Source organism: Cryptomeria japonica, chromosome 10, assembly GCF_030272615.1.
Source record: "Cryptomeria japonica chromosome 10, Sugi_1.0, whole genome shotgun sequence".
Taxonomy (NCBI): Eukaryota; Viridiplantae; Streptophyta; class Pinopsida; order Cupressales; family Cupressaceae; genus Cryptomeria; species Cryptomeria japonica.
The window spans coordinates 309637283-309664699 of record NC_081414.1 but is presented as its reverse complement, the minus strand read 5'-3'; the positions used below and the strand labels follow the sequence as shown (position 1 = coordinate 309664699).

At 34.4% G+C, this 27417-nt stretch overlaps 1 protein-coding gene across 1 annotated transcript; it reads right to left on the bottom strand.

Moving 5' to 3' along the window:
* Positions 1–2089: 2089 nt before the first annotated feature.
* Positions 2090–2746, bottom strand: LOC131858947 (uncharacterized). The gene has a single exon (XM_059212444.1). It carries the CDS (start codon positions 2744–2746, stop codon positions 2090–2092), a length of 657 nt encoding a protein of 218 aa, XP_059068427.1.
* Positions 2747–27417: the final 24671 nt, after the last annotated feature.

The following is a 27417-nucleotide window of genomic DNA, read 5'->3' as shown; positions in this document are numbered from 1 at the left end:
CAAACCTCCCAGATTACTATTGTTGGGCTACATATCCATGAATTATGGAAGATGCTATTCCTTTTGATGATTGGCCAATTTTTGAGCCAATCCTTTAGTTAAGGGATGAGGGCACTTGACCAACCTAATTGTGCCATCAGCCAATACCAACATTTATGTGTGTAGTTACAGGTTGTGAATATGTGATCATTTGTTTCCTAATCTTTCTTGCATAAGACATAATTGAGGGTCCTTCGTAACCTCTATGTTTAAATTGCTCTGCAGTTAGGACCTTCCCCTGAAATGTCACCCAGGCAAAGAAGCCAGATTTTGGGAGACCGAATTTGTCCCAATAAATTGTGTTAGGGATATAGTCCTTGATATTGTTTGCCTCATCATATATGGTTATGAAACCATCTTTGCAATTGTATTGTCCATCCTTTGATCTTGACCATATAAGCTCATATGGCCCAGGTCTAAGTGTTATTATTCTTCCCTCAAGAATTTACAACAATTCTTGGTCTTTGTTGTCCACCAAGAATGGGAGCATGTTTTTCTATTTCCATCCCATTGTCGATTCTGGTGCCAATGTCGTATAATCCCTTATATGATTACCCTATAAAGATTTCATTTCATTTTTTATGTCGGTTGTTCATTACACTATCTATTGAGGGGTAACCCTCCTAGGAATCCTTCCAGAACAAGGCGGTTTTACCATCGTGAATATCCCAAGATAGATGGTTCACTATGAGCGATCAACTTTCTTTTATAAAGTTCCAGATTCTAGATCCCTTGGGTGGGTTTGTTTCCCTAAATAATGCCTCTCTTTGATTTTGTGATATGTATTTGCTCCTAAGGATTCTGGCCCATTTGGCTTCTGAGGATGTGTACATTCTCCATGCCGATTTTGCCCCTAAAGCCTTATTTTGCCATAGTAATTTTCTTATTCCCGTGCCTCCATCACTCTTTTCTCGACATATTTTTTCCCATGATATCAGTTTCATTTTATTTTTATCCTTTGTACCATTCCAATAGAAGTCTCTAATTATTTGAGTTAGTTTCTTATAGGCCCCTTTTGGAAGTGGTATACATGATAGACAATAGATAGGCATTGCCGCTAATACTATTTTTATGAGGGTTGATCTTCCTGTCCCTGTCAGCCATAAGGCTTTCCAAGATGACAGCTACTTCCTTACTTTTTCAATCAGGGGATCCCAAAGTTTATTGGTTCTGATACCTTTGTCCAGAGGCATCCCTAAATACGTGAATGGTAGATGCCCTATTTTGTACCCTAGATACGAAGCTATCTTGTATTCCTTCTGTGCTTCCATATTAAAGAAGAATATTTTTTATTTCTCCTTGTTTGCCATCTCTCCTAAAACCAGCCTATAAGATTGTAATATGTTCTTGATTTCCTTAGCTTCCTTTAATTGTCCTTTCCCCAAAATCATTGTATCATCAGCAAACTATTTATGGGTGCATGGTTCTACCCCACCAGTCATATGAATCCCTGTCAGTCTGCTAGACCTCCATGATGCATCCAGGCTTCTACCTAAGGCTTTAGACATAATTATAAATAAGAATGGGGACAAAGGGTCACCCTGTCTGAGTCCCCTGGATACTTCAAATAAACCTTCTGGTTTCCCATTTAGTAAGATAGAGAACCTAGGGTTTGATATGTAGAAGTAAACCCAATTGATCCATTGTTTGTTAAAGCCAAAGGCCTTCATGCAACTACAAAGGAAGTACCAATCCACTTTGTCATAAGCCTTTTTTATATCTAATTTTATCATCATATTAGGCTTGTCATAAGCCTTTTTTATATCTAATTTTATCATCATATTAGGCTGCCCTTGGAACTGACAGGAGTGGATGACTTCCTGAACAATAATAATTCCATCCAAAATTGATCTATTGGGTACAAAGCCTATTTGTTCTTTTGATCTTATGGTGGGCAGTAATTTTTTTAGTCTATTCGCCATGACTTTAGCTAGTAGTTTATAAGTCATGTTACATAGAGAAATGGGTCTGAACTCTTCCCACTTTGAGGGGTTCTCCTTCTTTGGAATTAAGGCCAAAAAGGTGTTATTGATCTCTTTTAGGAATTTCCCTACATTGTGACGGATTCCAAGGCATTAGTAACCTCGTCCCCTAAGATGTGCCAGTATTTCTGAAAAAACCTAGCAGGGAAGCCATTCGGTCCAAGGGCTTTATCTCCCTGAAATTGTGCCAAAGCCGTTTTAACTTCTTCATGGGTGATTTTAGAGTTTAACATTTTATTATCACCCTCTGTTATCAGTTTGGGCATGTTATTTAATAAGATTCTATTGTTAGGGAGGTCTGAGTGTTCCCAATTGTTGAGGATATTTTCAAAATACTTGATTGCATCTTTTGCTATCAGATCTTGATCCGTTATGATCTGATCACTGTCATTGGTGATTTGAGTAATCTTATTTGCTACCCTTTTCATTTCGACACTGTTGTGAAAAAAATTGGTGTTTCTATCACCATCTTCTAACCATGTCTCTAGAGATTTATGTTTCCAGTATATCTCTTCTCTGGCCATAATGCCTTCATATTCAAATAAAAGCATTTTCTCAGCCTCGTATGTTTCAGAGGTCATCCTGTTTTGCATCACATCAGTGTTTATTGTCTCCAGCCCTTTCTCAATTCTTGACTTTTCCTCAAAGATGTTTTTAAATTTCTTTTTGTTCCAATCTAATAATTTGTGCTTAATCTCTTTCAGTTTAGAGACCAGACAATACATTTTTTATCCTACAAAGACACTATCCTTCCACCATTTTTGTATGTTGGGGAGGAAGTCTTCATGTGTAAACCACATTCTTTCAAACTTGAAGGGACACCCAGTTTTCTTTGTTTCCCCCATAAGTTCTAAACATACCGGGTAATGATCAGAGCCTGACCAAGGTAATACTGTAGTTTTTAGTTTTGTTTGAAGACCGATTAGATCTCCTTTAAATAAAAATCGATCAAGTGTTTCTGCAATGTTGGAGAAATCTTTTTTTATATTATTCAATGTGTGAAAACCCGTTTCAGTTCTGATTTCAAGTAAGTTATTGTTATTTATCCAGTTTGTGAAGTCTCTTTGTGGTTGTTTAATGGTTTTTATACCACCACTTTTATCAGATGAGTATAAGATGGCATTGAATTCACCACCTATGATGATATGTTTTTCATCTTGAGTATTTAAGTAGTGTTCAATTTCCTGCCACACTAATCTCTTTTTATCTGTTGGAATTGGGCCATATACATTAATAATAATAAACTCAAGATTTAGACTAAGGGCTCTTACTTTGCTAGCCATCCAATTTTGCATCTTGGTTTGACATGTGAATGCAATTGCATTTTTTCTCCACATTATACCCAGTCCCCCTAATGCCCCTGTAGACTCCACTGCTTCCATCTGCCATTGGGTGAGCTTTTTGCTAAAATTATTCATACCAGTATTGCCTAGTTTTATTTCTTGTATCATAACTATATCCATAGCAGATTTTAGTATGCTTCACTTAATCAGTCTATGTTTGTTAGGGGCTCCCAAACCCCTAACATTCCATGTAAGTATGTTTATACCTCTAGGAGGGGGTGGGGAGATTTTCCTTGCCCCAACAATGTTGTGATTTTGGCCTACCCCTCTGCATCCCCGTCCATCTTCCTTTTGTCTAAAAAAGACTTCCGACCTCTTTTGTTGCTCATGGATTTGCCACAATCAGGAGTTGATTTCTCACCTCCCATCTGGAGGATACCTCTATTTTGTGGGTTGATTGGGCTATTGTCTAATACTACGTTATTTTTCATTTCCTGCATATATCAATTCATTGATAATGAATTCTCTTTCCTCATTTGCATTCAATCCTTCCACAACAAGGGATTCCTCCAGAGTGGGAGAGGTTGTGGTTGTATCCTCTTGAGCCACCTCAGTTGGGTTGATGATTAGTGAGGATTTTTTTTATTTTTATTTTTTGGGGGGGTCTAAACCTGTTCTATATTGGAGATGTTGACATTAGCTGCCATATTTGTCAAAGTATCAAGGAGTACCTCCTCGACACATTCTTCTGCTAGTTTCCCCATTATCTTTTCTATAACATTGTTCAATTCTGCTTGGATTCAATCCTCATTATCATAAACCTGAGTATCTATGATGTTATCAACTCTATCTGGACTATTACTCAAAACCGGGAAAGGAGGCGGGGTTGGGATAATATCAACCTCTTGTTGACCAGTGTTTATAATGAAGCCGCCCCTGTCATTATTAAATTGGATGTTTATTTTATCATTTGAAGCTCTATGGTTGGAATTTGTTATTTCCTGTGGCTTCTACAGATTAGGGTTTGGCCTTTTGCAGAAAGCTAAATCTTTTGCTACCAGGCCAGTATACCAGACCGGTTTTAGGATGTAACTACCATCTATTGTTTCTATGATAACGTTTTTCAGGTCTTCCATGCCCTTGTTTACTTCTATTAGCAGTTTTATGTCAGAATTATCCAACCAATTTTTTTCTCTACGGCTATGAATTTACCCAATTTATCCCCAATTTCTATAAGAATTTTAGCATGTATTAATTCTACAGGATCATTGGGGATTTCTATCCATTTTGATACCCTTTTAAATTCATATCCATTAGCATCAAATTTAGGTTGCCAATCAATGAAATTGAAATTTGCACCTTTGTAAAAAACATATTCTTCATGCAATAGTTTGGCCTTCAAAGATTTTTTGTAGAATTCAATGTATAGGAAATTATTTGCTAGGGTTGTGATACTTACCTGGTTGTGGAATGTAGTTTTCCACCAATCCATTATTACGGCGAGTGGTTGATTATTCCCTCTCCATTCTGCAAAGAGCTTATGCCCTCTACAATATTTATTTAAATCCATGGCTTCTCTAGGGTTTGAAATTTTGATGAACTTCGGGTTCGGTTTTGTCATTGCTAGGGAACCCTCTCTCCTTGCACCATGATGGAGTGAGACCCCCAACTTTGAGACCGACATGTAATTGGCTGATTTATGGCCATGATATAGCAATGCCCTTCCTCCATCCTTAGTGGGTCTTCTATAACCCTCTGCTCTAAAGTTATGTGGATAGGAATTATGTTGTGGCTTTTGAAGGGGACGTCGAGGCTTGGAGAATTCGCTCGAAAACCCAATGGTATGCAGTTTGCTTTGGTGGCGCAGTTGGGGTTTCAAGAAGTGATGGGGATCACCCACATGCTTTCCAGAGAAGCCCTAGCTTCCCTCTTCTCTTCCATAGCAGCTCTTTTGCCCAATACTAATTACCATAGGTGGTTAAGTAAAGGAGTTTCCCTTTCAGATGGAGGCTTGCCAACCATGTCGCCATTCCTGCCATGGTGTGGAAGAAGATCGCCAAAATGTCGATGTGGAGAGCTCCTCATTATTCGTAGTTATTCTTTTTTATTTTTAATCACTTGTATTTATCTTCTTTAGATAGTTTCACATTCTCTCATATTTTTCACATTCCCTTCATAAAGATTAAGGAATAGAAACCCTAAAAGTATCCCTTAACTCTCTTTCACAAGAGTTAGTCAAAGAAGATCACTTCTTTATGTGCTTTTGTATTTTAATGTATGAATAGAACTGGAGTTAGGTCCTAACACTACCCGATTCCATTTTCCATCTGTTACACTCTTCTTGTCATATATCCTTATAAAAACCCTTGTATAATGGTTAGAAGACTGTCATACTATCATTGCAATTTTTAATGGAGATATGTTTTCTCATTATCATCCTTATGATTGTGGGATCTATGAAACTCAGGTATACATGATGAATTGTCCTCTTAGGAATATTTTTAAAATATATCCTCATTGTCCATGTTTGACATACAAGTATATTGACCACTTCCTTTTTTTATTAATCTAATAAATATCATAATATTGAGTGAGATAACATTATGATTTATACAAGGTAATGGTTGACTGAAGGTAGGGGTATCCATTCTCAAGGAGGTTGTTGTCAGCCTGGCCAATTAGAACAATAACTAGACTTACAGTCTTAACTCAAGGATTGGCCATCCATTCTTAGTAGCTATCATTTCCATGACTGAGGTTCATTTACTTGTCAACCCAGGGATGTATTACTTGAAATGGGCATACATTTTATATGCACTAAGTTCATGTAAGAGTCACTCTGTACTACTACAACAACTAAGTCTAACTAAAATAAACAAGTGGAAATATGAAAACTGAATGGCTATAGGAAATCTTAACATTAACAGATGATCCCAGATAAATAATTGTTAACTAAGTTAAAAGCTAACAAATAGGGATTACTATGTTTGCTTTGGTTGCAGGAACAATCACGGGATCTGGTTCCAGTGGTTGCTGGAACAGTCAGTTGCTAGAACATCTACTGTAGCAAAAGAAAACTTAATCTAACAATCACACATGAATACTTACCAAGTGGGCCCCCTTGGTTGAGTATATCCAAACTTCAAAATGGTTCTATATGCTCAAAATAACATAGCCTTTACTGATTATTTCCAAAAATTGATACAATGCATAAAAATAAGAGAAATGCTTCTAATTATGGAAAATGTTGTCTAACCTCTACGAAGAGGTGCAAGCCTTTATTTATAAGAAATTTAAAACAAAATTTCAACTACTTAGATCATGCCCATGAAATTAGGCGGAAACTTTTATTATAGCAAGAAGAAGAAGTCAATCCACTGAGAATGTGGGACTTTACTAACACGCAACCAAGAATATAGCATGGCAGTTTTTACTAGATCGATGCTTGCCGGAGACAACCATAAATGAGTCTGGTACTGCCTTGCTATTACTTTGTTGCTTCAATCGAACAACCTCTTCTCCACTATTATAAATGCTCAACCGCCCCGAAATATCTCCAACTATTTGCATGGTGTGATTCTCCATTTGGCTCTACTCAACCGCTTTTACAACAACTTATTTAATCTTGCATTAAAGGTTAGAACATACAAGCATATATATATATATATATATATATATATATATATATATATATATATATATATATATATATATCCACACATGATATTACCATAATAATCCGCATAGCTATAGTAATATTAAGTCAAAACAATATAGAGTTCAATCGGTTTAGCTATCATTCAAAATGCACATAATCAAAACTCTGATACATCACATGACCTTCACATTATTCCAATATGGAACTTAAAACACGGGAAAAACTTATCAGTCATAGAAATAAAAGAGCTATTATCACTTTTCTTCTCATGAAGTCATTACTCATTCAATAGTGACCCTCACTATCTTCCTCTTTTCATACTCACTTTCCTAGCCTTAGGTCTATTTATCCATGTATTATGCCTCAAGGATCACTCGCTATCTTATTATTCTAATAGCTTAAAACCTTATCACCTCCCTTTTAATGAATTTGCATTGTATTACTAGGGTTGTCCCTATACTTGCATTTCACAAAATGACCATTTATCTTCGATGTTGTGTCATCAAGACTATCTTTTTAGGTCCTATGGAAGATGTAATTAACATAACATTGAACCCCAAGACTATCTCCGTGTCTTCTATCTATTTTTTGTTCTCTTTGGAGTAGATCTTTGACATCTTCAATGACTAAATTTTGCTCTTAATACCTCTTATTTGGTACTTCGTCTTCCTTGTCCTTACCTTACCCTCTACAAAGACTAAAGTTTCTCCTTGTTCTTTGTGGACAATATACTTGAGATCATTTTCACATGCCGAGGAATTAAAGCTAAATATTCATTGTTTCATGGCCATGCCTATTGCTTTTTATATTGTGATGGACTCAAACTTTTAAGAATACTCTTCTTTGACATTGTAGATTTTCTATCATGGGCTTCATGAGTCATGCATTCCTTCCCAAAATACTAATATGTTTGTGCTTTCCCAATGATTGCATTATATTTTTTATACCATCTTTAGTGTCCTTGCATTCATTATCCATGGCAAAGAATATCCTACTATTTCTATGATTGTCCATGCATTTGATAAATTTTATTCTTGAAAACTCATAACAAGATAATATTATCCCTCACACGGTCAACAACATTTTCACGTGACAATGATTTCATGAAAGAACTTATATCATTTGGTTTCCTATCTTGCTTGAAGATCTTTGTTTTTTTAAAACTAAACCCATTTATGTGTCACACATTCCCTTACTCTTTGACAATCTCAAGGTCTTTTATCAAAGACTTAGACAAGATCTGGTTCTTAGTACCACCATAGATTAACACAAATGCATGGTTAAGATGATAAAAACCTCATGAACCTTCATGAAATGTATCCTTTTAACTTATTGTAGAGGGAGGAAAGTGAACCACTCTAACAGGTGGATATCAACCTCTTGGGGACTCACTAACCAACCTCTCCTTTCGAGATAAGCACAAAGCACAAGGGTTATCAAGTGCAAGTAGATAACAGTGAATGTGTTGTAGAAATCTGTTAGGGTTTCAAGCAGATCCGAAGCAAATATGAACTAACAATTATATGCAGATTTAAATACAAAAGATAAAGAAATAAAACAAGACACAGATAACACAGAGATTTAATGTGGTTCACCCAGAATGGGTTACGTCCACCATACACAGCCGTCCAATCTTTCTTATTATCCAGCAAAAAAAAGTACATCAACCTTACAATGCCTTAAGCATCCCAGCCGCTTATAACATGTGTTTTTAGGGCAACAAACAAAGTTGGCCTTTTTAGGGTTTTATTACAATATCAGTTTTCATCAACGAAAAATGGCAAAAAAAAATTTCTCGGGGGCTGCCGCCCCCGAACCCGTACCCGGGGCCCGGCCCGGCCCCGGACCCCAGCGAGGATACATGCTGAGTGTACAGTACTTTGCTGATCAGTCACCACATTTCAACAATCTCCCACTTGGAGACTGATCAGGCTCCACACCAAACAATCTCCCACTTGGAGACTGATACTACACGACACCATTGTGCATGCAACATCCGCTGGATAAAACACTAAGACTTGACTGGTATAAATTCCACAATTATCAATCAAGAAGACCAACAGAAACTGATGAAGAAATTAGCTTCTCCTGTGGAACTGCCTTTGTGAACATATCGGTAGGATTCCCACTTGTGTGAATCTTCTCAAGCCGTAACTGACCCTCCTCCAAAATAGTCCAGATGAAGTGGAACCTGAGCTGAATGTGCTTTGTCCTTGAATGAAAAGTAGAGTTCTTCGCAAGATGAATGACACTCTGGCTATCAGTATACAATGGGCGATCCTCCTATGTCTAACCCAATTCCTCCAGAAAACATTGTAACCAAATCATCTCCTTGTTGGCTTCTGTAGCAACAACATACTCAGCTTCAGTGGTTGAAAGTGCAACAACCTTTTGTAGCTTAGAAACCCAACTGACTGCAGTTCCCCCTATAGTAAAAACATACCCTGTAGTACTCCTCTGTGAATCAATATCACCCGCCAGATCAGAGTCAACAAATTCACTTAGAGCAGCATTAGATCCTTTGAAACATAATGCCTTCATAGTAGTTCCTTTCAAATACTGAAGAATCCATTTCACAGCATTCCAATGTTCCATACCCGGATTACTCATAAACCTGCTCACAACTCCCACTGCATGTGCAATATCTGGCCTTGTACATACCATTGCATACATCAAACTGCCAACAGCTGATGAATACGGGATGTTAGACATTTTATTAACCTCTTCCTGTGCCTTTGGGCACATCTCCTTAGTCAATTTGAAATGACTAGCCAAAGGTGTACTAACTGCTTTTGCATCCTGCATGTTAAATCTTTTCAACACCTTCTTTATATACTCACTTTGGGACAAATTCAAGGTTCTATTTTTCCTATCCCGTGTAATCCTCATACCGAGAATTTGCTTAGCTTCACCCAAATCCTTCATAGCAAATGACCTGGCTAATTTTTGTTTAAGATCATTTATATGTTGCATGTTAGACCCAGCAACAAGCATGTCATCAACATAAAGCAACAGGATGATATAATTGCCATTATCAAATCTCTTAAAATATACACAATGATCAAAATGACATCTATGATAACCGTGTTCAGCCATGAAACTATCAAATTTTAAATACCATTGTCGGGGTGCTTGCTTTAGGCCATACAGACTTTTCTTCAACCTGCACACCAAGTTCTCCTTACCTTTGACCTCATATCACTGTGGTTGCAACATGTAAATTTCCTCCTCCAAATCTCCATGGAGAAAAGTTGTTCTGACATCTAATTGTTCAAGATGTAAATCATCTGCAGCCACAAGACTAAGTACAGTTCTAATTGAAGTCATTTTTACAACTGGAGAAAATATTTCATCATAATCTATACCCTTTTTCTGTGCAAAACCTTTTACCACAAGTTTGGCCTTATATCTTTTTTGACCTCCTTCCTCCTCCTTCAGCCGATAAACCCATTTGTTAGGCAAGGCTCTTTTTTCTGCAAGTAAAGGGACTAAGTCCCAAGTCTTATTTTTCATCAAGGAGTCCATCTCCTCTTTCATGCCTAGCTCCCACTGTTGTTTGGCATCTACCTGCATTGCTTCTTCATATTCTTCTGGTTCACCAGAATCCGTTAATAAAATAGAATACAAAGAAGGAGAAAATCTTTCAGGGGGTCTACTTGTCCTCGTAGAATGTCTAACACTTGTAGGAGTTTGTGGGACAATCTGTTGTTGCTGAGCATTAGGTACCTGTGGCATTTCATTTTCAGGAATCTCATCCAACACCACATATTCTTGTTTGTCCTGTTCATGCTTCTTTTCCTGCATCTGTTCTTTATACATAACCTTCTCATTGAATATAACATCTCTACTTCTAATTATTTTCTTATTTTCAAAATCCCATAACCGATAGCCATATTCATCTATCCCATATCCAATGAAGGTACATTTCTGAGATTTAGCATCAAGCTTGGTTATGTTTTCTTTATCAACATGGACAAAAGCTTCGCAACCAAAAGTTTTTAGAAAAGAATAATTTACCTTTTTACTAGTCCATGCCTCCTCTGGAATACCACTGTCCAAAAGGGGTTGAAGGTCCTCTATTTATCAAATAGACAGTAGTATGTACAACATCTGCCCAAAAATGTAAGGGCAATCCAACATGCAATCTCCTACTCCTCGCACGTTCCATGATGGTCCTATTCATTCTCTCTGACACACCATTTTCTTGTGGAGTTCCTGGAACTATCTTCTGCTTTCGAATCCCATTTAAGGAATAGTAATCTTCAAATGCTTTGCTGCAATACTCACCTCCATTATCCGATCTGAGACACTTCAACTTTTTTCCTGTCTCATTCTCAACCAAAGCTTTCCATTTCTTAAAAGTTTCAAAAACATCTAATTTTTGTTTTAGGAAATATACCCATGTTTTTTTGGTTGAGTCATCAATAAAAATAACATAATAACAAGAGCCACCAAGAGATGATACCTGAGCCGGTCCCTATACATCTGAACGTACAAGCTCTAACTTCTCACTCTTCTTCTCTTTCCCAACCTTGAGAAATCTAACTCTTTTTTGTTTACCATAAACACAGTTTTCACAGAACTCTAAATCAATCTTCTTTAGTCCTAGCAATAGATTTTTGGAGTGAAGGATTTTCATCCCTTTCTCACTCATGTGCCCAAGCCTATGGTGCCACATTATCGAATCTGTTCTTGCAACATTTATTGTTGTTGTCCCTGCAGTAACTTTATCTATAGCAGCTAAGGTAGAGTAAGTGTTACCAGTACACAGATATAATATGCCTACCTTCGCACCTTTAGCTACTACTAATGATCCTTTAGTGACCTTCCACATACTGTCTGAGAAGGTAACTATGCAACCTTCACTACCTAGTTGCCCTGCAGAAATTAAATTTCTTCTTAAATTAGGAACATGTCTTACCTCCTGCAGAAACCAATCATTACCATTCTGCAACTTGATCTTTATCTTTCCTTTTCCAACAGTTTGACAGGGCTCATCATCACCCAAATATACCTGTCCAAAATCACCTTGAACATAATCTAGAAAATATTTTCTATGGGGTGTAGCATGAAATGAAGCCCCATAATCTATTACCCAGGAATCATTAACATTATCCAAACATAAGATTAAAGCATCTTGTAAAGTATTACTTGCAATATTAGCTTCCTTACTATCATTTTCATTTTTGTCTCCTTCTTTGTTTTTCCGAGACCAACAGTCTTTCTTTAGATGACCAGGCTTTCCACAATACCAGCAATCTTTCTTTCCTCTAGATTGAGAGCGTCCTTTCTTTGACTTCCCTCGTGACTTCTCATTCCCAGGGCCTTTTCCTCTTTCCTTTGATCTTCCTCTGTTCTCCACATTCAAAACACTACCCGATGATGTTGGAGTCTCACCTATGCTTTTCCTTCGCATTTCCTCGCTTAGGATAACACCAACAATATCATCAATTACCAAAGTATTTTTACCAGAGACAAAGTTACTTACAGCCATAACCAAGCTATTCCAACTTTCTGGCAAAGAACATAAAACCAAGAGAGCCCTAACCTCTTCTGCAAAGGTAATTTTTACCGAAGACAATTGACTGGTAATTGTATTAAATTCATTTAAGTGCTCTGCTACAGATCCTCCCTCACTCATTTTCAAATTAAACAAACGCTTCATAAGAAATACCTTATTCTAAGCCGAGGGTTTCTCATACAACTTAGCCAATGTTGCCATCAAATCTATAGTTGTTTTTGCTTCTGTTATATTGAATGCTACAGACGACGCAAGGCACAATCGAATGGATCCCAGTGCCTTTCTATCTAAAATGTCCCACTCTTCATCTAATATTGTGGTCGGTTTCTTTGCCTTTCCTTCCAATGGCCGCCACAAATCCTTTTGATACAGGTAATCCTCCATCTACATTTTCCATAACTAATAATTCTAGCCATTAAACTTTTCGACCTTGAATTTGGAATCCTCCATTGCTCCCACTCAAATCTGAAAGTCCTACCAATTTACAGAAAACCTCGCTCTGATACCAATTGTTAGGGTTTCAAGCAGATCTGAAGCAAATATGAACTAACAATTATATGCAGATTTAAATACAAAAGATAAAGAAATAAAAAAGACACAGATAACACAAAGATTTAACATGGTTCACCCAGAATGGGTTACGTCCACCATACATAGCCGTCCAATCTTTCTTATTATCCAGCAAAAAAAAAGTACATCAACCTTACAATGCCTTAAGCATCCCAGCCGCTTATAACATGCATTTTTAGGGCAACAAACAAAGTCGGCCTTTTTAGGGTTTTATTACAATGTCGGTTTTCATCAACGAAAAACGGCAAAAAAAAATTTCTCGGGGGCTGCCGCCCCCGAACCCCTGCCCAGGGCCCGGCCTGGCCCCGAACCCCAACGAGGATACGTGCTGAGTGTACAGTACTTTGCTAATCAGTCACCACATTTCAACAAAATCTTCTAATGACCTCTACCAATACTCTACTTGAGGATGCATACGCAGGTCATGGATGATAGCGTGACGCGTTGGCATCCTATACAAACATAGTACAAAGTTTCATACAAAAAATTTAGTGTGATAGGATGGGTGTTTTTCGATGAAATACACTAATGCATTTGACTCCAATTCCGATGAAAGTTCGTCTAAATTTCGATGAACGTTTGTCTCTTTTTGACGAAACACCCAAAAAAAATTCATCGCATTTTTTTCATCGCTTCTTTCGACGAAATTTGTTTCGTCAGATAGTGGCACTATGTTTTCATCGATAAATCGATAAAAATTCTATCCAAAATAATCACAAAATATTGTCATTTATTTAGTCATTAATTGTTGTTAACTGGTCATTTATTTAGTCATGCAAGTCATTGATTGAGTTTTGGGTTTGTGGGTTTGTGTTATATATTTCTTGATTAATATCTTCTTTCTCTTTTAGATGGATAGAAGCTAAGCTTTGGATTGTGTATATATATGTATGTTTTTAAAAAAATTAAATTTTAAATAAGTTTCAACTTAAACTATTGAAATTTAATATAAAAAATTAGACTTCAAATTTTAAATTTGAATTTGAATTTGAATAAAATATGCTTGTTGTAATAAAGAAAGCACCTGTTCATCTAGAGAAATTTTGACCTTCAACATGTGAATATGAATGCTTATAACATCAAACTCATAGATAAATTTAAAACACACACACACACATATGCAAATAATTTTTTTTGAATTTTGATCTAGTTATTGTGTATATGCATATATAGTACATATACATATATACAAACATATATATATATATATACATATATACAAACATATACATATATACAAACATATATATATATATATATATATATATATATATATATATATATATATATATATATATATATATATATATATATATATATATTGTAGTGTCATAAAATTGTGACCCCTGCAATTTTAGCCATATTTTGGGTCCTCACCTTGGCGACAACATCTCCTTCCCTAATCGAGACCTATTTTTGCATTCTCACCCCTTCACGCTTCCTCCTTCATGTCCTATGTCTGCTCTAGACCCTGTCCAGGCCCCAAAATAGGGCAACACAGGGGCATGGCGCCCCTATCCCCCTTTCCTCACCCCTTAGGATGGCCCTATGTCAGCTCTGCCTGATCTCCTATGTACAATTTGTCTTCGGGGTTTGCAATTCCTCTTTGTCGGCCTTCAGTGGTTGAAAATTCATCCTTGAGGCATGTATAAAAAGAAATTCAATTCCCGACAAATGGACAATGCATAAACGAATGATAAGGGACAAAGAGCATAAGGAGGAGATACAATATTTCAAGGTCATCATCAAGCATTCAAGAATTCAAGTCTTCTTCATTCATCCATTGGAGCAACATTACAATATTTATTTGCAAGCATGTGTGTGTGTGTTAGGGTTTTGTCATGCTACATGCCATTTCATATGACACTTGTGATTACATTAAAGAAGCAAAGCAATCATTATCAACAAGTTGCAGATCTACAAGGTATTCATCTCCATTGTTTACATTCAAGCATTTGCAATTACTTTCTTTCAAGGTTGATTCCTCAACCAAGGTTTGACTGAGGCAAACCCCTATCCACAACCATTCTCCCTCTCTTTTCTATGTGTAGGTTGTAGGTGTGCAACTGTAATTGTAGGTTTGGGCTTCATTTGTAGAGACAGAAGAACCCTTTTCATTTCGCGGATTTTGTGGAGGACCATGTTTGTTCCCGCCACGATCCTAACTACTTTTCTCCAAATTTCCAGGGCATATCCGTATCAGTCTAATTGGCTCAGATACAAAGTTCTAGTGCGATCCCGAACTGTTAGCTCCTCATTTTACTTACTTCCCCTCTCTTTTCCACATAGTCAACAAGTCAACTTTCTCATTTACAAAAGAGGGTAAATCACACATCAACCGCTTGCATTTACTCAAAATTCACATCCTTGTTTCCCTCGAATTTGGATCTAGCGGATTCAAGCCCCTCTTTTGAATGTAAAGTTTCATTCCAAGTGAAAATCATCCTAGTGGCTTCCTTCCTCTCTCCTAAGTGGGGAGTCACTAGGATCCAATTTTCCACTTTACAAATATTAAATATAATAATATTGTATATTGTATATTATTATATGTAATATTATAAATAATATTATTTATATTATATAATATTATGTTTTATATATTATATAATATTATATGTAATATTATATATAATATTATTTATTAAAAAAATTAAAAATAAATTAAAAATAAAAAATATTTTAATTTTTTTGCAAACGATGGACTGCGGCACCCCCATGGGGATGTCATAGCTCCCATGGGCTGCAACACCCCCATGGGGGATGTCGCAGCCTCCATGGGACTACGACACCCCCATGGGGGATGTCGTAGCCTCCATGGGACTGCGGCACCCCCATGGGGATGTCACAACCCTTTCAAAATAGAAAAAAAAAATGAAAATAAGTAAATAGCTACCATTTTTTTGCAGATCTCATTTCTTCCATTATTTTTTCTTCAGATCTCATTTCTTTTGGATCTATACTTGGATGCATGTAAAAACAAAATAAAACAAAAAGAAGAGACACATTAGATCTAGGGTTTTCTTTGAGAAAAGGAAATAAGAAGAAAACCGCATGCTTCATACGAAATAAAAAGAAAACTACAACTAATAAGAGGAAAACAAGAATATTCAAACTGCAAACAAAACCCTAGAAAGAGGGAAAGCAACCTGCAAACAAAATCCTAAAAAAAATTATTAGCATATGCATTTGAAAATAAATTATGAAAAAACAATCTCCAATGAACTTTGCATGAGCAAAAAATTACCATGACTCTCTTCTTAGATCAATCCCTCTTCAAAACCCCAATCATGCCTCCAAGGAGAGGAATGTTGCTACAACCTGCAAAAATAAAGTTAGGTTTTGAACTCCTTTCCCTTTTTGTTGTTTGATTTTAAGTTTCTTTGTAGCCCTAGAATCCAACGGTGGAGATTGAATTCATCCTATAGAATGCACATCCCATTAGTGGGAAAATTTAGCGGGAAAATTGAATGCTAACTTTTGTAATTTTTAGTGGGAACATTTAATGAAAAAATTAGTGGGAAAAGTCAATCCTAACTTTTTTGTAATTTAAAAAAAAAAATAGTGAAAAATTTGTTAAAAGCATAATGTATTTGAAACAATAAAATGTAACCTTTGAGACAATTATATATATAGATTAAATATGTATATTTAATTAATTTATATATAAATTAAATATGTATGTATGTATGTGTATATATAAACATATATATACATGTATTAGTTAAATAGATATATATATTTAATTAATATATATTAATTAAATATATATATATATATATATATATATATATATATATATTTAATTAATATATATTTACTTAATACATACATACATACATATTGAACTTGTGACATCTCTTTTAAGAGCACAAGTTCTCTACCACTAGGCCAACTCAGGTTATACAATCTTTTTAATTTTTTTTATTTTTTTTTAATTATTTTATAAAAGCATTGAGAGTTTTTTTATTTTATATATATATATATATATATATATATATATATATATATATATATATATATATATATATGCCATCGAATTAAAAAACTCTCAATGCTTTTATAAAATAATTTAAAAAAATTAAAAAAAATTAAAAAGATTGTATAACCTGAGTTGGCCTAGTGGTAGAGAACTTGTGCTCTTAAAAGAGATGTCACAAGTTCAAATCCCAAAAGGGGGGTGAGGTATGTACAAAAAAAGAAAAAAAATTTATTAAAAAACTTTTCCGACGAAAGTTCATCGAAATTTCGACGAACTTTCGTCGGAAATGTTTGTCAAAAAATTTCGTCGAGAAATTCATGCTTAAATTTAAAAAAATTAAAAGGAATCCGACAAAATAGTAAATTCATTCACTTTCGTCGGATTTTGAGCTCAAATGAGCTAGTGAGCAATTAGCAACTCATCTTGGATATTGAACCTAAGACCACCAAGGTACCTAGCCACCTTTTCAACTTCATCTTCATCCCTTCCTACTCTTATAATCAACTTATAAAATTCATCAGTATAAGTTTTCACATCTAAATTCCTCTATTTTAAACTTTGCATTCTTTTAAACATTTGAACCTCATAGTCTCTAGGGAGAAACTTACCTTTATATGCTTAACAGGAATTAAATTAACTGTAACTAGAAAATAGAAAGATAATGAAGGGGGAGAAAATACTCACAATGGGTCCATGATTGAAGCCTGCAACAATGATTGACATTCTTAGTAACCTTCACACAAAATAGAAAGCAAAATTTTGGGGTTCTATTCTAGAGGTCTACCACAATTAGACCCCCTTTTTGGTGTTTCCACCTCCTCAGATAACCAAATAGATAGATAGATAAACCAATAGATGAAATACAAAATAAAAAGAGACAATAGATATGCTATGAAAATAAATAAAATGGTGAGTGAAAAATAAGAAGAGAAGAACTTTGCTTCCACACCCAAAACTGAAGAGCTTGCCAAATGGGAAAAGAAATATGGTATCCTCCATGTAACAATGAGAGTCGCAAACATGAAGTATATCAATGAGAGCCAAGAGAATGCTTCATAGATTGCTTAGAATGTTGGAAAGAGTGTTTAGAGGGCTAACAAAGTTTCTAGAAGGTTAGAGAGACTCATTCAATTCGTTATAAAGGCAAAATGAAGCTAGAAAGGCAAGATATTTAGCCTAGAAGAAAAACTGATGCTGGTGTGCACGATAGGAGGTATTACAAACTCTACCAATCATAGTCATATTGCTTGAATGACCACCTTCAGACTGCATATTCATGGGATACTAATGTGGTGTGTTGGTATCCACGAGTCAGACAATTAATAGAGTTGAGAAAAGAACAAAAGCAAGGGTGATGGGGCAAGCCAAGTGGATAAAAGGACAAGAAGATGAAGGAATTATCCAATTGACTTTAAACAAATGCACATATGTAGTGTGGAATTGTATGGGGTTCAATTTATGATGTTATACTTATGAATGGAAAAGACCATTCAAATATAAAATATAATAAAGGATTCATAAAACTTCCATACAACAACGAGAGTTCAAAAGAACATAGTAACCTAAATTTTGTTGGTTTATCCCACATGGGTATCCCTGTATACTATGGTGTGATCTTGAAAGACATGTTGTACAAGATTTTTCAACCTTCTCTGTGTGCTTGTAGCCTCCCATGTTGTCTTATTAATGCCTTGGCCACCATTTTAGATTAGTAAAAGGTAAGGGAGTACATAAAGCATACAACCTTGACAATAGTAGACCTAGTCAAGAGAAAACTTAGACTTTTTCTCAGAAGTTATGCACATAATATTTGGAGACACAAATGAACGTTGAACACCTTGTTGATATGGAAAGACCCTTTCAAAGGAAAATTATTCATACAAGATCCTAGGAAAAATGTAAGAATAACTTTTAATTATAATTAATCATTTGTTTAAAAAGTTATTTTAGACAAAAAGGGGAAAAATAAACTACAATAATATTAGAAGTGTTCAAATATTTTAATGCCTATTATTTAAATACCAAATTTTAATATATTTCTATCTATATTTTAGTAATTAATAGATATCTAGTATTACATAAAGAATATGACATTTAATTTAAACATGGAAAAATATTTTAATATCCATTGTTTTGCATCCCAATACCAAAAAAGCCTCACATAGATACCTATAATGTTAAAGTAAATGTCAAAACATGTAAAAGACTACAACAATTTATTACTAGTCAATCATCTCAAGATTCTAGTACAACGATTTTTATTCAAATCATTAATTATATTATTTGATCCATTTATGTACATTTTAAATTTTGTGTCCACTATAAATGAATTAAAATATATTAAAGAAAAAAATAATATCAGAACTTTTTTATTATTATTTTATTATAACATTATTTCTCATTAATATCATATATTATTTTTTATCGGTCTCATTAATATCATATATAATTATTAATAAATTTGCTAAATTTAAGGACAATCCTTTCTATTTTACCCTTACGATTAGTCCCAAACTATATTTCCTTTCAAAACCATGAGTTGTAACAAAAAACAAAATTTATTCACTTTTGAAACAAATCAAAACATAAATAATTTCCTGATAATAATAATTGAAAATAGTTATTATGCAACACATGAATAACAATTCAAAAATCAATTTGCATCTTTTGAATGTAATCAATTCCTTATCTTGCCATAACACAAGATTAAATGTTTCCTTTAATTTTGAATATTTGAACATTTGATAACTTAAAGTCTTTCAAATCAATATGATAAAAATTTATTCAAGCATTATCCTCGGTAGGGAAAATATCCATTTTTTCATCCTCCTTATCTTAAACTGGAGATGAATTTGGGACTAGGGATTGTGACACCTATGCAAGGACTCTAGCCTTATAAGCACAAATTGCCTTTACAATAGCACCCAGTTTCATGATGTTTGTGGATAATGACATTGCTAGTCCTTAGCTTCCAAATTGCTTTCTTATTTTGAATATTTTCTATTTATACTCGATTGGGACATGGCCAACATAATTCATCAAAGAGAAATCATTTTATTTCTTCTACATTGAACATTTGCTTATCCAAAGATATTTTCATCATTGTCTTTAAATTATCTTTGATACGCTATTCATCAATAATTTAATAGTCATCCTCAAAGTACATGTATGAGTTAGCAGATATGAAATCGTTCTCTATATCTACCTTCATCTTCCCATATTCCTTTGATAACCTACTCTATTTTTGGAAACTATGTCTAACAACCACCATTTTTCATTCAATCATTTTTCTCCACTTGATACACTAATTTTTGTTGGTGTCTTGAAAGATTTGTTTTGTAATGAGCTTATTGTTCCCCATTTTAATAATCTATTTGATATTATTATCCACTCTTAACCAATTTTTCTCTTCCTATTTTAATACATTTATTTCATCATCAATTTCCTTCTTCTTGCTATAGATCTTGTAGTCACATAAATCTGTCCATTTAATTAAATGAATATTTACTATTTATTTGATTAATAAACCCACTAGCCAACAGTTAATTAAATTAACATTTAATTAAATCATCTTCAAACATTCTCCTATTAATTAAATAAATTACTCAATTTATTTTAATTAATTCATTAAACCAAATTCACAATCAATTAAATGATTAAATCATATTTATTTAATCTAAAACCCCCTTTTCTCTTTTAAATAAATAATTAAAACATCTATTTAAATCACTAAACTACCCCCCACTTGCATTCTCTTACAAATGCAAGTTGCAACTACAATTGAAATAAATTAATTTTATTTTAATTTAAATCATATTTTCCCTCACCAACCAAACCCACTTGCAATCCTAAATCCCCTTCTAGACCCTTATAACCACTTTCTAATCATTCCTAATTAGCTGGTGCAGGAGCACCTAGTTTTGCTTATACTCTCCATTTTTGGTATTTTTCATGCTTAAGTGTCGTGTTAGTTTTAAAATGTTGTCATATGTTGTGTTTTAGTCATTTCATAAGTGTTTGATCTCATTTTGTGCTGGAGAGATAAAGTTTTGCTTCTTAGGGCTTGAATTGTCAATTTTGTGCTTCTAGGCCAAAAGGGCTAAAAAGGGGAAAATCACCTTATAGGATTAGCAATGCTTTGGAAAGAATTGGAACATGTTTAGAAAGTGTTTTTAGTCATTCCTAAGTGATTTTGGAAGGTTGGTTGAGTTAGGTTGCTCAAATTATCACTTGGAGCAACAAAAGTTGTCATTTTTGCTTGTAAAAGTTGTCATTTTGGACACTTTTTGTAAAAAGAAGTCAAAAAAATGCCTTATGTTTGTACAGGACTTGATAACCACTTTCAAATTATATATATATGCCTCCCTATTCTTGGTATAGGGTTGGATTTTGTACTTTCTATCATAATTAATCAAAAGGGCAGCAATTTTATGTTTTTCTCATGTTTTGAGCTTCATTTTGTACAACAGTCCGTACTGCGCTTATCATTTCTGAACTGTACCTTTTGGAAAGTTATCTTGGTGTATATTCAAGTATATTCAATGCACTTTATGTAATTTCTTTGCAGGGTGTGCATTTGGAAGTTGGTTTTGTAAAATTATTTCATTTTTGCTCTTGGGCTGCCCTATCAAGGGTTTTAGCCTCCAAAATGCATCAACTTGTCTAATTCCAGGTTTGGGCTCCCATGGATGGAATTAGACAAGTTTTATTGCTCATGTATAGTGTAAATAATTCATTTTTTTGCCAGGGTTGTGCAAAAGAAGTGCTTTTGAGTTCGTGCTAGGCAAGTTGGAGATGGATTTGGCTAGCAATGTGAACAAAGACTCAAACAAGTTTGTGCTCAAAGGTCAATTGAGTGAACAAACTTAAGGAAGAGGTCTACACTAGTTTCCTTGGAGTTTTATAAGTATTTGGAGCTCCAAACAATGTGTATTTCACCTTGCAAGTGTGTTGAGTTATAGTTGGCAGCAAGTACCCAGTTTTGGGGAATTTGATGTATTTTTCATTCTAAAGTTGATTGATGAACATAACCATGCTTGGGAATCTTGTAACAGGAGCTAAAAATATTTTTTATAGGTTTATACATGCATTGGTGAAGTTTCCATGAAAATCTAACCTTTCAAAGTGCAGAAAAACAATGAATTAGAAGCGAAAGTGAATAAAACAGTCATGTTTCAGTTTGCATAGCAAGTGTTTGATGAAATGTCATGTAGGGCAGAGTTGGAGTATTGTTCTAAATGATGGGGCAGAGGTTCTACAAGAATTTAGAATCTTGGTTTGTGGTGTAAGAGTGGGTTCCTTTGTTACATGAGTAAAACCCTCTCAAAACCCTCCTTTCTTGCCTAAAATTGTGGACAATCATTAAACCACCTTCTCAGGAGCTAAGACCTCAAAAATCTTTGATTTTGGACCTATTAGACACCTTCCAAATCAGGTTCCAAGGTTGGTTTAGCCATCATTTCCCTATTCAAGCAAAATCCATCCAATTAGGCCTCCACGAGCTAGTAGCCTTTTAGCCCTGTTTTACTAAAAAGTGAACCCAATTGCCTTGATGATGTTAGAACCTTCCAAACTCTTGAATGATAGTTTAAATACACCTAATGGACCTAATTAAATCACTAATGATATTCAAGACACCATTTTTGGGGTGTGGACCTATGGTGGAGGATTTGAGTAACTTTGAGGAATAGAAGCTTGAACAAAGTTGTATAACACACAATAGGGTGGTTGTTTGAGGAGAGGTGTGGGTGTTGAAGTTTGATGTTTCCAAACACTAATTGAACACAAAATAAAAGCATATCCTTGGGTCCACTTGACAAATTAAACCAATTTAGGCTTATTGAGTAACTTCTCACTCAATCTCCCTATCATTAGCCTAATCCATCTTCTAAATATTGTCACATTCCTAAGCAACTTGAAGTCACTTCTCAAAGCCTTCAAAGTCTTTGAAAAGCATTTAATGCTTTATATGTTCAACAAGCTAACCTCTAAAGTCTTTCAAACCACTAATGGCTCTTACATGACCATTAATGGCTATTACATAACCATTTATGGTTAAATCCACTTGCCCCTATGGTTAGAGACTTTACCTCTAACTCAACCCTCATTTAACCCATGGGTCTTTTCAAGCATTTATTGCTTTGACCATGGTTATCCTCACTAACTCTTGAACAAGATTTTATCCATTGGATAAAGACATTATTTATTGGATAATGGCTTTATTCTTTCAACTCAACATTAACCTTACTTCCCAAGTTAACCCTCAAGTCATGTCAAGCATTTAAACCTTATTCCCTCTCCTCTCAACCCATCTCTTGTTGAAAATTTTCATTCTGGGATTGGGTTGAAAGCCCCCACATGGATTATAAACCCATCAATCTTGGCCCTTGTTGAGATTACTCAATCTCAACCATCCATTGCTCCATTTTACCTATAAATAGAGCTCATTTCTTCACAATCCAGATCCTGAAATCTTGTATGCATCTAATTTATAGTAAAATTTAGAGAGCATTTAGCATAATCATCTACATTTGTCTTTTTGAGCTAAAATTAACATTAGATAATTAGATAATATCTTGTTTTAGCTTGTTCACATTTGCATTCTCATAATCATCCATTTTACAATATTGAACTTTCATAAGACATCCAAAATAGTGCAAAAAGCTACTGAGAGCTACACTCATTTGGGAACTTGGAGAGGTGAGGAACAAGGGAGGAGTAGCTACAAACATGGTGGAGGGCATTTTGAGATGCCTTATTTCATTTCTTAGATTTATCAAGCTTTCTATTTTATGTTTTTTGTCTCTCTTGATATGCTTGCTTAGGATAGTGTTTGATTTGTGATTTCTAACACTAACACTTGGTTTGTTGCTTGTTGTTTTGTGTTTGTCTTGACAATATCCTAACCATCCTTTTTGCAGAGCATCAGATCTCATTATACATTTCTCTTGTTATTTTAGTGAGATTTGGCCCTTCTGATACAAATTTATTCATCCAATCTTCAATTACTCTACCATAACATTATTGCATGTATATCATCTCAATCACTTCCTTCAAACTTCCTAAACTAGGTTTGAAAGAGAAATTAATCTTCTCCAATTGTTGAATTGAGCTATCCATTATTGACTTAAGACAAGCAATCAATGTTCTTACTTAACTTTTTATTCTTGTCTTTCTCCATTCTTGTGACAAATACTAACAATCAAAACTTGGAGGTTATGAGCATCTTCATTGTGAAATGGGGGCCTAAATTAATCCTTGGATATGAACAAAATACATGGTATCTACTATATTAGACTCATCGTCATCTATGTTCTGGATATCTTGATTTATTTGATTTTTATTCATTTGTTTTTTTATTGGTGAGTTATGGGGTGAGAGCCCAATCCCTTTTATTAATCATATCCAAATACAAGAGGATTTAGACCTACCAAGCAGGGAGCAAAGTGAAAAGAGAAAAGAGGAGGCATTAAGAACTCATGAAGGGGAAGTGTGGTTTAGAAAGAATTAATAAGAAGAGACAAAAAGACTCAAACCCATAAGATGAGTTTTAAAGCTACAAATATTAGCTAAAGGCCAATCAATATAATCTCTTTTGCTTCATTGTAAATGGAGAGCATCCATAGTCCACTACGAACCCTCTTACACAACTTCACTTCCTCCAATATGGTTTTTCTTTTGACTTATGTCCTATCTTCTTGTTTGAAGAGCCACAATATGGTTTAGATTTTTTGCTCATTATTTATGCAATTGAACATTTTCTTAGAGGATCCAACACTAAATTGTTATCAAATAAATTAGATGACACATTATCAACATCCTCCATAAAAACAAAGTTTCCTTCATAATCATAACCTTCATCCTTTGCCTTATCAATCATATTATCTTTGACAAGAATCGTAGGGGTAAGAATGGATTCTGAGGGCATTACTAGATTAGGGCTAAATTCATTTTGAGAAACCATGAAATTGTCATGATTACACAAAATGAAATCAACATCTAGAGACCCAAGATTCTTGATCCAATTTTAAGACTAATACTCCTAGTACTAGGCAATGTTTTAGAAGTGCAAGCCTTTATTTTCTATCCCATATTGTTGTAGGAAAAATAACTAAAATGAAGGCCTTCAAAGTTTAAATATTGAGTCCAAGTGTTGAAAGAAGAATGAATTCTAATGTTGTGAGGGAGAGGTGAAGTGTCCCTCTTAGACTTGCATTTTGATTTGCATACTGATAAACTTATTTAGACTTATGATGGTTATTTGGATGGTTGTTTATGACTCTTTTGTTATTTAGAGATGGTATCTGTGATACTAGGACCTTATGTGGATTCATGGTATTTTCTATGACTCTTTATGATTGGATACTTTTATGATTGATGATTCGAGACATATTATATGATATTTGATTCTTGTGGATGTTGATTTGGTATCTCCTAGATGGATGGATTTATGACTCATGGATTTACATATGGTTATTGTTTATATGGATTATGAGATCAATGATGATAGTAACCGTATTTCATGGTGATGATTCTATGCATTGTTTTGATATTATATTGCATCATTGTCTTTGTGAGTAGAGACAATGCCATATCACTCATTGCGAGCGGGATATGTCATTGTGATTCTCTATCACTTGTCTATTTATTGTAAGGTATATGCATTGTATATGTCATGTTGGCTTTTGATGCAGGTTTGTAGGTACCAGACATCGACTACACCTAGCTCCACAAGTCTGAGCGTGTCTCTATCCCAATGCCAAGTTGTCGGAGATGACATAGTTTCCCTCACACACTCTTGGTCTAAGATGTATACCTTGTTAGCTTATCTTGATGTTCTTTTGTGGTTGATCTTCCTTTAGGGTTCACTAAGAGATGTGGTGTATTGGTTAAGTCTTTTCCACCTTGTTTCATAGGTCTTGAGGTCAAATCTCGCATGATTGGATTATTTATTTTAATTAAGTATCTAATTAAGTAATTAATCTATTTAATTTTATTTATTGAGATTTAATTCAGCTTTATTTATTGTTTAATTATTTTATTTATTTTATTTACTATTGAAAATAACTTTCATTTATTTATTGTTTTTAATTTAATTATTTATTTGAGATTTTTTTATTTTATTTTATTCTATTTATTTATTGGTTTTGATATTAATAATGATAATTAATTATAAATCATAACGTGGGAAATTATTTAATTAAAATATGGAATATTATTTGTAAATAATATTATTTTTACCTACCGTCTAATTTTGAGGAAATATTTGTATTTCCCAATTAATTGTCATATCTGTACTAAAGTAATTGAATTTGATTTATTTCTACCTACCTTTATTTTTGATTGGTTGGCATGATTGAGTAGGTAAGAAATATATATTTATATTATGCCTTCTTCGAACTTTGTAAAGGTAAGTAAGATATATGTTTTTTGGAATTTTTCTATTGGTCAGTTGAACTATGGTTTATGAGTTTAACTTTTTTTGTATTTATTGGGCTTCCTGGACTGTTGTCGGGTTAATCCTCCCGCAAATTATGGAAGTAGTTTTTGGGGAATTCGATTGAATATTTGGCTTGAGGATTTTGGATTGTTTGAAGATTATTCTTCTTCAGATTTCTACACCATTTTGGAATGTGATTGCAGGTTGGTGGATTTCTCTCTTTGAAGTTTTGTTTTCCGGAAAGATTGTCTTCCCTATGACTGTGCAATTTGGATTCCTAGATGATTTTAGGGGATTGAAATGAGTGACGTTAATTGTGTTGGTATATTTTTAACTAGTTTTGATAATGAATTTGGGAAAAAGGGAAATGCATATCACTATTTGCAAGTTTTGGAATGAAATCTACCATATATGTTTTCTTGTTCATCCCTGTGAATGTTTGTTTTATTTTTCCTCTGAATAGAGATGATGGTATTTATGTTTTAGAGTTTTATGGCTTCCTTTTTTGGTCCCTTTGTATCTCCTTTGTCTCAGTATGCCTATTGTGAGTTTTGGGCTTCCTGTAGCTTGTCAGGAGCCTTTTCCAACTCTCTATGTTATTTGGATATGACCCGTTGCGAAGAGTTTACTCTCATTATTGTTTGGTCCTTTGGCTTTTGATATTTTTTGCATATATAATTGTAGTGTTTCCAATATCATTAGTGGTCTCTATGATTTTCTAGCCTTGTCACAAGTTTTGTCGTCTACCGCCATCTGGTATCGTACTAGTCTACCATACTAGTATCGCACTAGTCTATCATACTGGTATCGTAATAGTATCGTTTTGGTATCATACTAGTATCGTACTATCCTACCATCTGGTACAGTACCTATCTACCATTGTACCACCTAGTACATCCTGAATGTTTGTCGTCTAGCAAGTCAGTTTTAAGCTTGTTTGAGTGCA